The sequence below is a fragment of the Phoca vitulina genome, unplaced genomic scaffold, assembly GCF_004348235.1.
Source record: "Phoca vitulina isolate PV1807 unplaced genomic scaffold, GSC_HSeal_1.0 scaffold52, whole genome shotgun sequence".
Lineage (NCBI taxonomy): Eukaryota > Metazoa > Chordata > Mammalia > Carnivora > Phocidae > Phoca > Phoca vitulina.
In genome coordinates this window covers 5,440,736-5,456,892 of record NW_022589755.1, presented here as the reverse complement: position 1 = coordinate 5,456,892, position 16,157 = coordinate 5,440,736, and the positions used below count along the sequence as shown (strand labels likewise).

At 52.6% G+C, this 16,157-nt stretch overlaps 2 protein-coding genes across 3 annotated transcripts in view; one reads left to right on the top strand and one right to left on the bottom strand.

Annotated features, from left to right (window-relative positions):
• Positions 1-168: 168 nt before the first annotated feature.
• LOC116622465 (cytoplasmic tRNA 2-thiolation protein 1) lies at positions 169-4,392 on the bottom strand. The gene is made up of 3 exons (XM_032388937.1): positions 4,298-4,392; positions 2,380-2,924; positions 169-734 (listed from the first exon to the last, which is right to left on the bottom strand). The coding sequence occupies exons 2-3, from the start codon at positions 2,885-2,887 to the stop codon at positions 169-171; spliced, it is 1,074 nt and encodes a 357-aa protein (XP_032244828.1). The 5' UTR covers positions 2,888-2,924; positions 4,298-4,392.
• A 264-nt stretch (positions 4,393-4,656) lies between these two features.
• The window catches only part of LOC116621949 (beta-1,4-galactosyltransferase 3-like), a 13,485-nt gene continuing 1,984 nt past the window's right edge, over positions 4,657-16,157 (top strand). The window contains exons 1-3 of one of the 2 annotated variants that reach the window (XM_032387987.1): positions 4,657-5,026; positions 13,662-13,942; positions 15,150-15,385. In XM_032387987.1, coding sequence (XP_032243878.1) covers positions 13,663-13,942; positions 15,150-15,385 — 516 coding nt within the window. In that variant the 5' untranslated portion in view covers positions 4,657-5,026; position 13,662. Of the gene's footprint in view, positions 5,027-13,368; positions 13,943-15,149; positions 15,386-16,157 lie in introns of those variants that run through there. The other variant, XM_032387988.1, reaches the window with a different exon arrangement.

Genomic DNA, 16,157 nt, shown 5'->3' with positions numbered 1-16,157 from the left:
CTCCTTCTCCAGCCCCCCCAACCCTCCTCCCTCAGTCCCAGGACTCCCGGCCACCAGCCCCTCCTCCCTCAGACCCAGGAGTCCCGGCCTCAGCTTCTGCGGGGTCACCGGTAACCGGTCCCGTCCGCCCCCCTCCCAACCTCACACCGAAGCCCGGGCGGAGGGGGTCTATTCGCAGCGCTCCTTACAGGCCGCCCCGCACTCCCCGCCGGCGGGGCCGGGCGCAGAACCGGCGTCGCTGGGCGGCGGGGGTGGCGGCCCCTCCTCGTCGCGCGCCCCGCCGCCCTTGCCGATGGCCAGGCGGGGCCGGCCGCGCCGCAGGCCGTCCAGGAGGGCGCAGGCCTGGCAGAGCGCGCGGCTGGCCAGCGCCCCGCAGCGGGAGCAGGCGCTGGGGGGCGGCGGCCGCGCGGCCGGGGCCAGGGCCAGGCGCTCGGCCGAGTGCACCAGGTCCAGCGCCGCCGACGGCCGCGCCGCCTCCAGGAGCTTGAGCAGGTGGCGCGCGTGGCCGCGGAAGGCCTCGGGCGCGTAGACGCACTCCTCCGAGAAGTAGTCGAGGCGGCGGAAGTGCGCGTACAGCACCACCTCCTTCTGCGAGGCCAGCTGCAGGGGGCGGCAGCGCGGCAGTGCGCCCCCCTCGCCCCGCGAGCCCAGGCCCCCGCCCCGGGCCAGCCGCCCCGCGTCGCCCCGCAGGAAGTTCATGAGCACGGTCTCCGCCATGTCGTCGGCGTTGTGGCCTGGGGGAGAGAGGGAGAGCAGGTGAGGGGGGGGTGCCACGGGGGGGGGGGCAGCCAGGACCCAGCCAGACGGGGAGGGGCCTGCAGAGTGGCACGCAGTGTGCGACCCGGCCATGGAGACCCCACCCCCAGGACCCAGAGAGAGATGGGGAGGGGATGGACAGTGGCAGAGTAGGTGACCAGGCCTTGGAGACCTCACACCCCAGACCCTGTGGGGCAGCCAGGACCCAGGGAGATGCAGAGGGCGTGTGGGGAACAGCAGGGAGGGCCACACAGGGCCATGGAGACCCCTGGGCACCACGGGACAGCCAGGTGGAGGCTGGAGGTGGTCACAGTGAGAAACAAGAGGGGAACACACACAGGCTCCCGGGAAGCAACTCGGGGTGCCCTCATTTGCCACCCACTTACGGCCAACCAGGCCCTGTGCTAGTTGCCTTTTCCCGAAGGTAGTAACAGTGCTTTACACCACAAGGACCATTTCAGTCTCAGAAGTGCGCTTCCTACTGCACAGAAGTCAAAAGGGCATTTAACGGTTAATGGAGATTCTCAAGCGAGCTCTTGCCTCAGTGCCTCTGGGAATGCAGGTCACCACGTTTAGAAAGACCAGGGAGGAGGTTAGGGAATATTTACGCAACAATCACCATAAAAACATAAGCTGAATGTCTACTTATCCTGCATCTTGTCATCTTATACTCGAATCTGTATAGTCCAGATAGTAAAACACTGGCCTCCTTAGGGCTTCTCCAACTGGCCATACCAACCCTCCTCAGGGCCTTTGTATAAGCTGTTTCCTCTGCTCAGAACCCGACCCTCTGTCCGACCTTCACTGGTTACTTGGGTGGCCTTCAGGTCTTGGCTCACTCTGGAAATGCTTCCTAACCCTACTCTTCTCCCTTCACTGGGTGCTCCTGCTATAAACTGGCAGAGTGTGGTTTTCGTTAGTAGCCTCCTCAGGTTATAACCATGCACGTGAGAGCAGAGCAGGAACAGAGACTGTCTTGTGTGTCCTCACGATGGCAAACATTTCTGTAACGTGTACTGTTGCCGGTCTCCGGTCTAAGTGCCTCACACATAACTCATCTAATTCCCAGCAACCCTGGGACCTCGGTATTATTAATAAGCCCATTTTACAGAAGAGGTAACTGAGGTTAGGTATTGCTCTGGGCTGCGGAGCTTGTATCTGCTACACAGTAAATGGTCAAGAATTATGTGTGGAAGTAATGACCGGGAGAGAGTAAGGGTCAGCAGAGAGGAGAGGCCGACAGAGAAAAGCAGGGCAAAGACAGGTGCGCTGCAGACTACAGGTGGCTTCTGACGGGTGGTACCACTTCACTCGCCTCCTTTCGTGAGGGGAGACACAAAGAGCGTCATTCTTTAAAATGCAGGGAACCGCGGCCCCCAGAGGGTACCCCTCCAGCCCTCTAGCTGCCAGTGTGACGGCAGCGACTCCGGAGCGCGCAGCGCCCGTCCCCGGCGCGCACGCGTTCTGTGCCCGCGCACCTGCAGCCGGCATGCGCGGCCCCTTCTCCTCGTGGGCAGCCTCCACCCGGGGCACACGCAGCGGCGCCTTCCCCACCTCTCGGAGCCGGGCCCAGGCCCTTTAGGTGCCGGCCCCTCGGCCCCCGGCGGCAGTGCCCGCGCTCACCGGTCACGATGTGCGTGGCTCCCACGAGGCGCGCCCCCTCCTCCAGCGCGCGGCGCCGCAGCACCCCGCAGAAGGTGCAGCAGGCGCGGCTGCGGCCGGAGCCGGCCGTGCTGCGGGCCACGGCGTCCATCGTCCAGCCCCCGAAGAGGTCCGCGTAGGCCACGACGGTGAGCGGCAGGTCCCAGCGCGCCGCCTGGCGCCGCACGGCCGCCAGCGCCGCGTCGCGGTAGCCGCCGATGCCCTCGTCCACGGCCACCAGGCGCAGCGAGACGCCCAGGCGCGGCGCCAGTTCGCGCAGCACGTGCGCCAGCACCGTGGAGTCCTTGCCGCCGGACGCGCCCACGGCCACCACCGCGCCGGGCGGCAGCAGGCGGCCCGCCAGCACCGTGTGCAGCACCTCGGCCTCGAAGGCGGTGCAGAAGCAGGCCCCGCACAGCGCTTGGCCGGAGCGCGGGCGGCGGAGGGCAGCGCGCGCCGCGCGGCAGGAGGCGCACTGCGGGGCGGGCATGGCGGGTTCCGGGCGGGCCGGGAGGAGCTGGCTTCTCCTGGACGGGGAGAGAGGGGAGGCAGGTTACATGCGGATTCCGGTTTGTGGGGGTCGTTGCCTCCAGGGAGGTGGCCTGGATAGCACTGAGTACACCCATTGCCTGGAATACTCTCCCGGCACTTGTGCAAGCTTGGTACCTTCAAGTCTCAGCTTAAGCATTCATTATTCATTCGTCCATTCAACAGGTATCCATTCATTGCCTCCCATCTACCCAACATGCGTTAGACACTGGGACAGCAGTGATCAAAACAGGAACGGTTGCAGGGAGGAGCAAACCCATGGATAAGTAAATAACCAAGATACTTTACAAATATAAGGAGTAATATGAAGGAATTATCCTCTGAGCTGAGGCCAGAACGACAAGAGGGAGTCAGGCATTAGATCAGGGTGGGCAGAATGTTCCAAGACAAATGCAAAGACCTGAAGGGCAGGGCCTATGTTCAGTTGTTTGGAAAGTGAGTTATGGCTGGGGGCGGGGGGGGGGGGGGAGGATCCAAGGCTTGGAGGTTGGCAGGGTGAGGAGCTTGGATTTTATTCTGAATGAGATGGCAACCATTGGATGGTTGTAAGCTGTGGAGTGATAGGATCTGATTTATATTTTAACAAGATCCCTCCTGCTGCTGCGTGTGAATAGAGGGTGGAGAGTGGCGAGAGCTGACCAGTAAGGAGGCTCCTGCAATGATCAGATGAACAATAATGTGGCTTAGGGCCGAGCAGAAGCAGTGGAGGTGGACAGAAGTGGATCTCTTCTGGAAATAGAGCAGGTGGGTCTCACACAAGACTTGGTTGAGCGAGGCAGTAGGTGAAAGAAGCTGAAAGGACTGACAACTTCAAGCTTCAACTTCTGGCTTCTGCAGTTGGAAGGACAGTGGGACCATTTCGTGGGGAGGAGGTGGGGAAGTAGGAAGAACAGGCAAATACTGTGAGATCACGGCGTAGGTTTAGGCCAGAGAATCTGTAATTTTGTTTGGGCATGGTAAATTTTGAGGTCCTTTGCTCTGGAAGTCTTTCCTGAACCCTGGGCTGGGTCTGACGCCTCCTCTGGGCTCCCACGGCCGCCTGACGCCCCCTACGCCAGCCCTGATCACTCTAGGTTGTACCCAGGACAGAGGAGGGTGCGTTCGAACCGCCCTCAGGTTGGGGGGTGGAAACTAGGAGTGTCAGAACAGAGGCAGATCCTAAAGCAGATCAGCAGGGACACCAGCTGCTTAGGGCACTCCAGCCCCGCGGGTCGCCAGAGACCGTTGGGGGATCACGGAGAGGAGTGCCGTATCTTCAGGGATGCCTACCGGAATGCGTGGGAGAGTAATATGGAGACCCTCAACTCCTACACGGGAGTACGATCGGCGCGCCGAGGAAGGGAGCACTCACCTGAGTAGAACCCGCGCAGGAAAGTCCAGGCTCCGAGAAAACGCGGAAGCGGGTGAAGGGACTACGACTCCCAGAAGGCTTTGGGTTTACCCGCCGACGACTCCCAGATGCCGGTGGTCCGGTTTGGCCGGAAGCGCCTAGTGCTCCGGGACCAGCTGGGCCCACGCCCAGAGAGCCTCGCAGTGACGTCACGCGCTCCGCCCACGGCTCCCAGAGTGCTCCAGGCCAGAGCGGCGCGTCTTTCGTTTGCGCTTGCGCAAAAACAGGTGGGGCGTCTGGTTTGTAAGGGCAACCTCGCGCTATGCACTGTATTCTAAAAAAGGAATGGATGCTTTTTAGGTTTTCTGCCCTTATGGGAGTATGATAGGATTTGAGGTGCTAGTGGAGAGTTGTCGGGGTGGGGGGAGAAAGGAATAGGGGTGCGCAAGGGAGAGGCCGCACGTGCGCTGCGCAGATTGCAGGGATTGGGCCGCGTTGCCGGGACACGGGGTGGGCTTTTACGCGCCCCCCACGGGAGTGGGAGTGGGTGCGCGCCCGCGCGGGGAGCCACGGCCGTGCGGGCTTGGGGGTTGTGCGTGCGCGGAGCCGGCAGGAGCGGTTTGCTCTTCACGCGCGCGCCAGGCTCGGGGAGTGACCCGGGTGAACAGTTACGCACCCGTGTGGCTCAGTGACAAGTGCGCTCACCTCCAGCCTTGTGGGGTTGAAGACAGAGCTCGGGGTGGAGGACAGGTGAGACCCATGAGATGGAAGGTTCCCAGGGTTAGGGTGCATTCTCCCAAGAGTCAGCCAGAGCCCGGCTCCCCTCATTCGCTTTCCAGCCCCCAAATTGCCTTCTCTCCTGCGTGTTATATTCCGAGATTCTCTTGTCTCTGCCCCTGGGAGGCCCTTGATAGGGAGGATTGAGAGTGAAGGGTGATGGGGGACGTTTAAGCGTCTGAAGCTGTCAAGAGGGTTGAACCCGGGTCATCGGGCTCATACGTTAGTGATTTCCTGAGTCTTCCTGTGTTCCAGGTCCTGCCCTGGGGCCCTGGGGGACATAGGAGTGTCAGGCGTGGCTGGGGAGATAAGGATGATGAAGCTTGATGTGGAGGGACAAGATGTCCGGGGCTGCAGGGACCCAGACGTTACAAGTGCTGCGAGCCAGGACATGAGGGAAAGTTCAGCACTTACTGAGCAATTGGACGTACTCTGCATTTCCAGGCAGCATGTCAGATTCCTCCTCTGTAAAGTGGGGGTTATAACAGAATCTGCCGCATAGACTGTGAAGATAAATGAGGTAATATGGAAACTGTTTGTTCACCAAGCAGTAAACTTTCATTATTTTCATCCCATTTAGTTTTCATAACCAGGGATGGCTTTCCTTTCGTGACCAGGCCTAATTTTTCTTTTAAAGCAAGGAGTGGGGTGACAGTTTCCAAACCTCAGGCAACCTACTGATAGTCTGTAAGTCATTTCTCAGTTTGGGGGTGGTTTTGTACCTCAGAGAACATTTGGCACTCTCTGGAGACATTTTTGGTTGTCACAACAAGGAAGCAGGGGAAGGGTGTGACTAGTGTTTGGTAGGTAGAGGCCAAGGATGCTGCCAAACATAATGTGTACAGGATGGCCTCTCACTGTAAAGAATTACCCGGTTCAAAACAACAGTGCCAAGGCTGAGGAACCTGGCCTAAGTGGTATTCTGCTGTGATGTGCATTGGTTTTCTCACCCAAAAACTAGTATGCAAATTCAGGTGTTTCTGTGTTGGTTTTAGTCTCCTACTTTGCAAGTTTCTTTCACTAAATATTTGAGCAGATCTCAACACCATCCACATACTTTCAGCTGAGAAACTGATAAAAAGGTTTACCTCAAACTGGACATCATTGACAAAAAGAGGATGTGAAAGCCAGCCTGCCAGTTGACTCCCTGTGCCACTTGCTTAGTTGTGTGACCTTGAGTAAGTGATGAAAACTTTCTGTGCTTGAGTGTCCTCATCTGTCCAGTGGGGATGATAATAGCATTGTTGGGTTAAAGAATTAAATGAGTTAAACTATGTAAAGCATTAAGACCAGTGCTCGGGGCTTAGTAAATGCTTGGGGCTGGGGTGTTCTGGTTCCTTAGGTCACTTCCCTGGGGCAGCAGTAATTGGTAGTGTTGAGAACTGGACCAGTCCCTGTAGCCCTCAGTGGCCACATTCACCAGCAAGCTGGCACGGTTTGGGCAGAAGTTCCTTATGGATGCTTTGCAAAAGTTTTATGTTTTGTTTGTTGCAACATATTAATATTCCAGTGGAAAAGACTGTAAGTTGCTGTCGGGGGCTTCTGGAGAGGGCAGAAGACTATAGCTTCTCATCACTTGCAGGATAAGGTTGAGTCCCTCAACCTGGTGTTTGCAACCAAGCCCCTGATGACTTTTCAGCCTCCTGAGCCTCTGGCAGGTCCCACACAATTGCCAGTGAAGTAACTTAGTTCTGTCAGGTGTTTGCACATGCCGTCCTCTCTTTCTGCAGACTCTCCCTCCCTCACTCCTCCTCACCACACTGATTCCTATTTCTCATCCAGGTAGCCATGTGGATGTACTTCCTCTAGGAAGCCTACAGGACCCGTCCTCCCTTGCACTGCATTAACGAGGCCACCTCTGGGCTCCCACAGCCCCTGGTCCCTCACTTTGTCAGAGGCCCTGTCACCTGAGCTGCCCCTAGCTTACCCCTCCTTTCTTGTCTCCTACTCTTATTTGCACCCCAGTGAGCACAGAGCCTAGGCGGGAAGCTTGCCATGTGGTATGGTGGTTAAGGACAGAAGCAGCTTGGTTCAGATCCTGGGATTACCATCCTGGTTGTGTCACTGTGGACAACTGACATTTTCTCACCTGTAAGATAGAAATAATAATAGTCCAGCCCTCATATGATGAGAGCAGTGGTTCTCAACCTGGGATGATTGTGATCCCCAGAGGACATTTGGCAGAGACATTTTTGGTTGTCACAACTGGGGTAGGGCGAGACTGGCATCCAGCAGTGTTACAAACCTCTAACACACAGGACAGCCCCTCTAGCAAAGAACTAACATGCCCAAAATGTCAGTAGTGCTGAGGCTGAGAAGAGAGAACACTTGATGGGTGCTTACAACAGCTCTTGGGCCATAGTAAGTGCTCTGAAGACGTGAGCTACCATTACCACCTCTACTTATGCACACCAAGCTCTCAGGTGCATGCATCTCTCTTTGCCTAGAATGCCTTTCCCTCCCTTGTCATGGGGGTTGAATGCGTACTTACCCTTCAGGATCTGCCCAGAATGCTACCTCTTTGGGGAAACCTCCCTGAGCTCTACCACCGTATCTCCCAAGACACCCCCAACCAGACAATGGGTTAGAGTTCAATTAAGGTCAGGACTCCATTTGTGGATTATATTAGTTTATAAAACCTAAAAGCTTAATGTTGGTTTAGATTAAGGGAAATTATTAAGAAATGTTTTTAAATATGATTTGCTGTGGGGGCAGCTGGCTGGCTCAGTCTCAGAAGAGCATGTGACTTTTGATCTTGGGGTTATAGGTTTGAGCCCCATGTTTGATGTAGAGATTATGTAAAAAAAAAAAAAAAAAACTTTTGTTTTGTTTTGTTTGTCACCACACAATACATCATTAGTTTTTGATGTAGTGATCCATGATTCATTGTTTGCATATAACACCCAGTGCTCCATGTAGTACGTGCCCTCTTTAATACCCATCACCAGGCCAACCCATCCCCACACCCCCCTCCCCTCTAAAACCCTGTTTGTCTCTCAGAGTCCATAGTCTCTCATGGTTCATCTCCCCCTCCAATTCCCCCCCCCTTATTTTTCCCTTCCTTCTCCTAATGTCCTCCATGCTATTCCTTATGTTCCACAAATAAGTGAAACCATATGATAATTGACTTTCTCTGCTTGACTTATTTCACTTAGCATAATCTCCTCCAGTCCCATCCATGTTGATGTAGAAGTTGGGTATTCATCCTTTCTGATGGCTGAGTAATATTCCATTGTATATATGGACCACATCTTCTTTATCCATTCATCTGTTGAAGGGCATCTCGGCTCTTTCCACAGTTTGGCTATTGCGGACATTGCTGCTGTGAACATTGGGGTGTATATGGCCTTTCTTTTCACTACATCTGTGTCTTTGGGGTAAATACACAGGAGTGCAATTGCTGGGTCATAGGGTAACTCTATTTTTAATTTTTTGAGGAACCTCCACACTTTTCCAAAGTGGCTGTACCAACTTGCATTCCCACCAACAGTGTAAGAGGGTTCCCCTTTCTCGACAACCTCTCCAATATTTGTTTCTTGCCTTGTCAATTTTTGCCATTCTAACTGGTGTAAGGTGGTTATCTCAATGTGGTTTTGATTTGAATTTCCCTGATGGCTAAGATTCGCTGTGGGAAGAATAGGAACTAGCAAAATTGTCTGAATCATCAGGAGAATTAAGAAAAAAGTTATGTGCTGTACACACAGGACCCACATCTAATAAGTAAAGACTCAGAAGTGTGAACATAAGAGGGGAGAAAAAGATATACCAGGAAAACAGCACAAAGAAATCTTAAGTTCAGCTACAATCACCGAACAGATTTTCGAGTCAAAAAGCACTATGAGTAATAAAGAGTGTCATGACAAATGAAGAAGGAATCACCAGGATGACAAAACAATTCTAAACTTGGATGTACCTAACAACACAGTCTCCAAAGAAATAAAGCCAAAGTGAGCAGGATGAGGAGAAGAAATGGACACATTCTAGAAGCACTGTGACATTTTAATATATCTTTCTCAGCAATTCATCAAGCAGACAAAAAACTAAAGCTATGGAAAATTTCAACAAGACCCCTGACAGGGGCACCTGGGTGGCTCAGTCGTTAAGCATCTGACTTCGGCTCAGGTCATGATCCCAGGGTCCTAGGATCGAGCCCTGCATCGGGCTCCCTGCTCAGTGGGAAGCCTGCTTCTCCCTCTCCCACTCCCCCTGCTTGTGTTCCTGCTCTCGCTCTCTCTCTCTCTCTGTCAAATAAATAAATAAAATCTTAAAAAAAAAAAAAAGACCCCTGACAAGCTTGAAGTAATGGTCTGAAGAGCTGAAGATGTGAGAATACAGGTTTTTTCCAGGCACATAGGAGATAAGTACAGATGTCCGAAGTGTGGCTCTTCAGTATGGTGCCCACTAGCTGTGTGTGGCTAATGAACTGTGTCTAGTCTGAATAGAGCTGTGTGGTAAACATAAAATACCAGATTAGAAGACTTTATGTGAAAAAAGAATGTAAAATAATCTCTCAAGTAATTTTTTACCTTGATTACATGTTGAAATCACAGTATTTTTGCTATATTGGGTTAAGTGTAATATTAAAATTAATTGGCACCTGTTTATTTTTACTTTATAAACATGACTAATAGAAATGTAAAATTATGTCTGTGACTTGCATTATACTGGACAGCCTTGCTTCGGACCACGAGAACGTCTCAGCAAATTGCAAGGTCATCCTGCCCCGCTCCCCAGGACAACGGGACCTTAACCAAGAAGCTTAGTACATGTACTTCTGATCCAATGAGTGAATTTTCCCATTTGCTTTTATGATTTAGGAAATTATTAAAACAATTTTCATACATCTTGGAACCAGTTAAGACAGAAGGGGTCTGAGTGTGTATGTATATATTTGTGTATTATAGTAATTCTAAAACACTTCTGTTTGGGAGGCCCAAAAACATTGTGAAAAATTTTATATCCTCACCTCATATTAAATTGGCATCTGACAGTTTTCAACATTAAGGGTTTTTTTTTTGTTGTTACTCAGAGGTGGAAGATGTTATGTGTTTTCCAAGGTGACATGAGATGAGGACTGGCTGTTAATGGAATAAATATTTTATGACATGACTCAAATAGGCTTTAAGTACCTAAGAGAAAAATGCATACCAATTCTAATGGGGACCATTAATTTTTACCTGGATATTTTATTCAGTATAACTTGAAAAAATTTCCCCTGAAAACATTTCAGTTGAATTTTTAAAAAAGAATTAGTTCTACTAAACTGTCATGCTTTCGTTGTTTTTTAAGATTTTATTTATTTGACAGAGAGCGAGAGAGGGAACACAAGCAGGGAGATTGTGAGAGGGAGAAACAGGCTTCCTGCTGAACAGGGAGCCCGATGCTGGACTCAATCCCAGGACCCCAGAATCATGACTTGAGCCGAAGGCAGACACTTAACCAACTGAGCCACCCAGGCGCCTCTCTCTTTTCTTGTTTTTTTTTAAAGATTTTTCTTATTTATTTGACAGAGAGAGAGAGAGAGGGAACACAAGCAGGGAGATTGTGAGAGGGAGAAACAGGCTTCCTGCTGAACAGGGAGCCCAATGCGGGGCTCGATCGCAGGACCCTGGGATCATGACCTGAGCCGAAGGCAGACGCTTAATGGCTGAGCCACCCAGGTGCCCCAGCTTTGGTTGTTCTGAATACAGAACATCCCAACATGAACCAAGTGTCACCTTAAATGATTAGAATAGAAATACACTTCCATGCGGGGAGTTGTGTGTATACACCCCACTTGGAAGACCTCTGCTAGATAAAACAGGTTCTATACACCGGGAACCCGCCAGGAGGGAGGGACCATGCTCTAGGGGGATCCAGGGAGTCCAGACTCCTGCGGGAGACTCTGGGTATCCCAGGTCATGGTAGGCTCTTAAGGGTTATACACGCACCACACAGCAGCGGAACAAAGCTTGCTTTCCCCAAATGAAAATATAACTTATTAAATGAGACTTGGATACGTGTCACTTGGGAAATGTGGGTGTACTAACTTGAATCATATCATATGCATGGGAGTTGCTGTTAGTGTAAGACGTCAGATTTTTTTTTTTCTTGAAATCTTATGTAACTTTGGGAAACGATACGCAGTTGATTTATCATACCTGGTTCACCTTTCAACAGTAGTGAACTGGACTCTTCTATTTTTTGAGGAAGTAACAGGAACACTTATACTCCCACACCTACAGTCACATGATTATGCTGCCAATTTTTTTTTTAAATCATTGTTCGTAATTAAATTTTCTCCCCCAGGAGGCCAAATGACGGTAGCACTGTGTCTTAAGTCATAACCCCTGTATTCGCAATAGGGATTAATTATAAAATGAGGAGTCAGAAGATAATCGCTTGCTGCTGTCCACAAAATCCTGTCACGTTTCCCGTGGAGTTGGAGGGGTCCTTTTTACTCGGCTCCCTGGGAGATAGACCACACGTTCAGTAGCAGACTTTCCTGTCCTGCAGGAGGAGGAGGAAGTCTGGAGATGTGGGCCTGAGTGTCCTAACACTGGGTGATGTGTGTCCAACACACTCCCTTTGTTGGTGGCCCCACGGAAACCACCAGATGCAGCCGACTCCTGCGTGAAGAACCAAGCTCCTGAGCACACATACACCGTGGAAGACTCCTTGCTCCTCCAAGCTCGCCGACCCCCTGCCTAGGAAGGGGGAGAAGAGTCACCATCGAGGCTCTGTTGGCCCCCCCCAACTGTTGACAGAGCAGCGGGACACTGGGCAGTGTGACAGGACTCAGGCATGGTCCACACCCGCAGCATTCACCGCCGGGAAATAGGGATTAGTATGAGCCCTGCTGTTTTCAGCGAATGCATTCATAAATTGCTGGGCCAACTCTACCAGTATGTTTCAAAGACTGGTTTTGGTCCCAAAGGGCAGCACCAAGTCCAGCTGAGGTCCCTGAGGCATACTTGACAATCAGTTGTCTTGTGTGTGTGGACGGGGTGCATTTCCACCATATGTGGGGGTTTCTTCTCATTTTGATTAAAGGAGGGGCGTCTGCATTTGGAGTGCCACTCAAAAGTCTGCTTGGTATTGTATGAAACAGCACTCCTCTGTATGCTGTCTTTCCAGCTGAAAAGCTAAGAGGAATTCTGCCAGCAGGTAGTTCTTCCTTATTCCTGCCCCGCAACAGAGAATTTGCTATGACACTGGATTCTTGTTTCCATGCTCCAAAATTGAAGGATTTTCTGTCCCCAATCACATCTATCTTGTACCACATTTGAGATTCAGTACTGAGCCTGCTTCTGTAATGAGATAATCTTCTGGTTCGTCTAGAAATACGCTCGCCAATTTAGAGAGAAGGACACCAACGTTGTGTATGACCGTTCAGTGCCCTTTGACTCCCCCTGCCCACCTGAGGGCCTTTGCACCTGCTGTTTCCTCTGCCCAGCCTCTATCCATTTCTTTACTCTCCATCCATTTCCTCCTCCACCCCATTTGATGTATAGGTTTTTATTGTTCTCTGAAATGACCTGTTTTCTTGTCTGTCTTTCCCACCAGAATGTGGGTTTCCCGGGGGTAGAGGTTTTTGTTGTTTTGCTTGTGGCAGCTTTGTTGATTCCCACAATGATCCTGGCACAGAAGTGATGCTTAGTAACTAGAGATGAACAAGCATTCAGCCCTCATGCTGGGTGATGCTGGGGACCCAGGGCTGAACTGGGCCGAGGCCTGCCCCACTCCCAGGCTGGTGAAGGAAGGAGATCTGGACACGGATCATTCTTGGTCTGGTGGCCAGAGGAGTGACAGCTGAGATACGGGGGACGAGGAGGGCTGAGGCAGAGAGGGGAGGATGTGGAGAAGGCTCCCTGGTGAGGAGAACTTGCGGTGGCTGAGGACGAGCAGGAGTGTATCAGGTGGTGAATCATTCATTCACTCACTCATTCATTATTCATTTCCTGGGCCCTCCTGCCCTGGGAAATGCCAAGGACCCAGAGATGAGTCAGTCCTGAACCCTGTTCTCTGCAAGCTCCTACTCTGATGGGGGCGGTTGACAGGATGGTCACAATCCAGGGTGATCAAACTGTGGCGGAGGTAGATACAGAGGCTGCATAAGCCTCTAGGGGCTACTTGGCGCCCATTAAAGGGAAGAGAAGGGCACCCGGAATAAACAGGGGTCAGGTAGGTCCCTTTCATACAGGATGCTGGAGATACGAGCAGACCGGGCACAGCCTGGAATAATCTGGAGCCGGGTTGCATTGCACACTGTGTCCTAGTGTGGCAACCCAGTGAGCCCGATCCCACTGTAGTCCCCATTACAGATGAGGACACTGAGCCTTAGAGAGATTGAGTCACTCACCCAGGGAAGCAACCAGCTAGGGTCCACTGTGACCATGGGGTTCGGAGGGGACCAGCTGGAAGAGATGAGGCTGGAGATGTGCCCAAGGCAGGTTCTTCATGCAGGTGGCGCAGCTTGAGCGGCCTCGCCATTCTCTCACCCTGCCCCACCCTCCAGTGTGCAAAGCCAGTCATGGAGGGGTGGGGCAGGCCCCTGCAACTGAGCTACATGGGGTAAAAGTGAGGGGTTTGCAAAACGGGAAGAATGACCTTCTGTTTCCTTTCCCAGAATGGAACAGCTGAGGGGGCTCCTCTTATTATTTCTGGGGGTACAGCTGCTGCTTATGGGGGCATTCCTCTACCAGAACCACAACCGCCACAGCCTCGCCTCCTTCTTGCACATCCTGATACGGGACAGGCCAACGGTGGGAGAAGAGTTGCCCTTTTTGGTCTCAGTCTCCTCTGCAGGGACCTCTTCCCAGGATGTGTATGCCAACCTCAGCCAGATCCACCCTGTGGACGTTAGTGAAGAGCACCTGCCCAGCTGCCCCCTCATCTCACCCTACATCAGTAAGCTTGTGGGGGCGTCCTACACCCCCAACCCTGTGTCAGGCTTTGGGGAGCTAGCAGGACTCCCTGGGGAAGCAGAAGGCATGGGCCTGGTGGCTGGGGGTGATGGAGAGCATGTGCTGGTCATCTGTGACTGCATCATAATGAACCACCCCAGAAATTAGTGTCTCTAAACAGTCATCAACTCTCAACGTGTATCTGGGTTGGGAGTTGGGGAAGGGTCCCACTGGGCAGTCGTGGTCCATGTTTTTCACGCCGTTGCAGTGATATGTGGCTGGAGCTAAAACAGCAGTGGGTAGAAGCACCCCATTCTCTCCCCGCAATCTCAGAGGGTCCAAGTAGCCCCTCCAGTGGGCTCGTTTGGGCTTCCTCACAGCATGGCGGCCTGAGCACTTACACGGAAACCACAAGCTTCAGGCGCAAGTGTTCACATAAACCAGGCAGAAGCCATGATCTAGTCTCAAAAGCCATGTAGTGTCATTTCTGACATACCCCACTCGTTGAAACTGTCATAAAAGCCCACCCAATTTTAAGGGGCGGGGACATAGACTCACCTCTCCTTGGGAGGAGCATCAAAGTCACATTGTAAGAAGGGCATGTTAGGTCAGAGATACTGTGGTGGCGTCTTTGGAAAAAATACGGTCTGCCACGGAGAGGGGGAGGAGCCACAGCTGGGGCTGGGTGGGTGGGCGGTGGAGCCCTCAGTGAGAGGAACTGGAAGGAGCAGTCTGAGGTGTAGGGAGAGCGGGTGGCCTGAGAACCACCCCAGGAGAGACACCCTTAAAACAACAGGAAGTTTTCTCCCACAGCTCTGGAAGCCAGAAGTCCAAAATCAGGGTGTCGGCAGGGTTGATTCCTTCTGGATGCTCTGAGAGAGAAACCGTCCTACGCCTCTCTCCTAGCTTCTGGTGGTTGCTGGCAATCCTTGGCTTTCCTTGGCTTGTAGGCACGTCACTTTGATTTCTGCCTTGTCTTCACGTGATCTTCTTATAAGGACACCAGTCGTTGCATTTAGAGCCCACCCTCATCCAATACTTCTACATTCTCACCATCTACAGCTGCACAGACCCTGTTTCCAAATAAGGTCACACGCTGAAGTGCTAGTGGATGTGGTTTGGGGGGGGTGGACATGATTGAACCCAGTGCAGCTGGGTTGTGGGGTTTCTGGGGCAGATCCCTGACCATCCCCGGCGTCTGCCTCTCTCAGATGGCCCCTTGAGGGTGATGATCCCAGAGAACTTGACGATGGAGCAGGTGCTGGAAAAGAACCTGCGGGTGGAGCTGGGAGGCCAGTACCGGCCACCTGACTGCTGGACACGGCGCCACACGGCCGTTGTGGTGCCCTACTATGGGCAAGACCAGCACCTGCGGCACCTGCTCTTCCACCTGCACCCGTTCCTGCAGCGCCAGCAACTGCACTATGCCGTCTACGTGGTGAACCAGGTGCAGCCGGAATGGGGAGGGCCAGAGGCAAGAAGGCAGAGGGGTCTGAGCGCGGCTGTGGAGAGTTGAGGCTGAAATCGTCAGTCTCTGAGCTGACAGCATTTGGGCCAGAGAATATCCAGGGGGTGGGGGGCTGGGTTTATGAGGCAAGAAGAACTTGAACTGGGGGGAAATCAGAGCTGGGGCTGTAAGTTGGGTCTAGACTGGCTGAGTCTGGGATCGGCTCAAATGGCTGTCTGGAAGACTCAGGCCCGCTGGGTCTGGGCCTCCCTGAGACCAGGGCTGGCCAGGTTGGGCAATGAAGCTAAGCAGTAATTTAAAGCACTAGGTTTAGAGTCCTTTGGAGGCTTGTTTGACTCTCAGTGTTGCCCATTACAACCTGTGTGGTCAGAGTGCTGTGTGGTCAGAGTGTGGGACCGATCATCCATCCATCCATCCATCCACCCATCACATTGTCACTCAGTATAACTATGTATAAACTTGGGGAACTCTGTGCCACTCTTTTCTCATTCATGAGGCAGGGATGATAATAACCCCTCCATCATCGGGTTGTAGGAAGCATTCATTGAGTTGGTGACTAAAGCAATGAGGTCAAGGCCTGGCACATAGTAGGTACTCAGTAAGTGATAGTGCTAATGATGATGGTGATGATGGTTTTGCTGGTGATGATTAAAGTGCTGCTGGTGCCAGGGGTGAGGATGGTGATGGTGGTGAGGATGGTGATAGTGGTGAGGATGATGTTGACAGCAGTGATGGAGGCGAGGTGGTGAGG

What these genes read in the sequence shown, in the direction of transcription:
- LOC116622465 (XM_032388937.1), bottom strand. Translation starts at nt 2,887, where the DNA reads ATGCCCGCCCCGCAGTGCGCCTCCTGCCGCGCGGCGCGCGCTGCCCTC. An exon ending in AGCCACGCACATCGTGACCG is followed by an intron (nt 735 to 2,379) that starts GTGAGCGCGGGC and finishes TCTCTCCCCCAG; the next exon opens with GCCACAACGCCGACGACATG.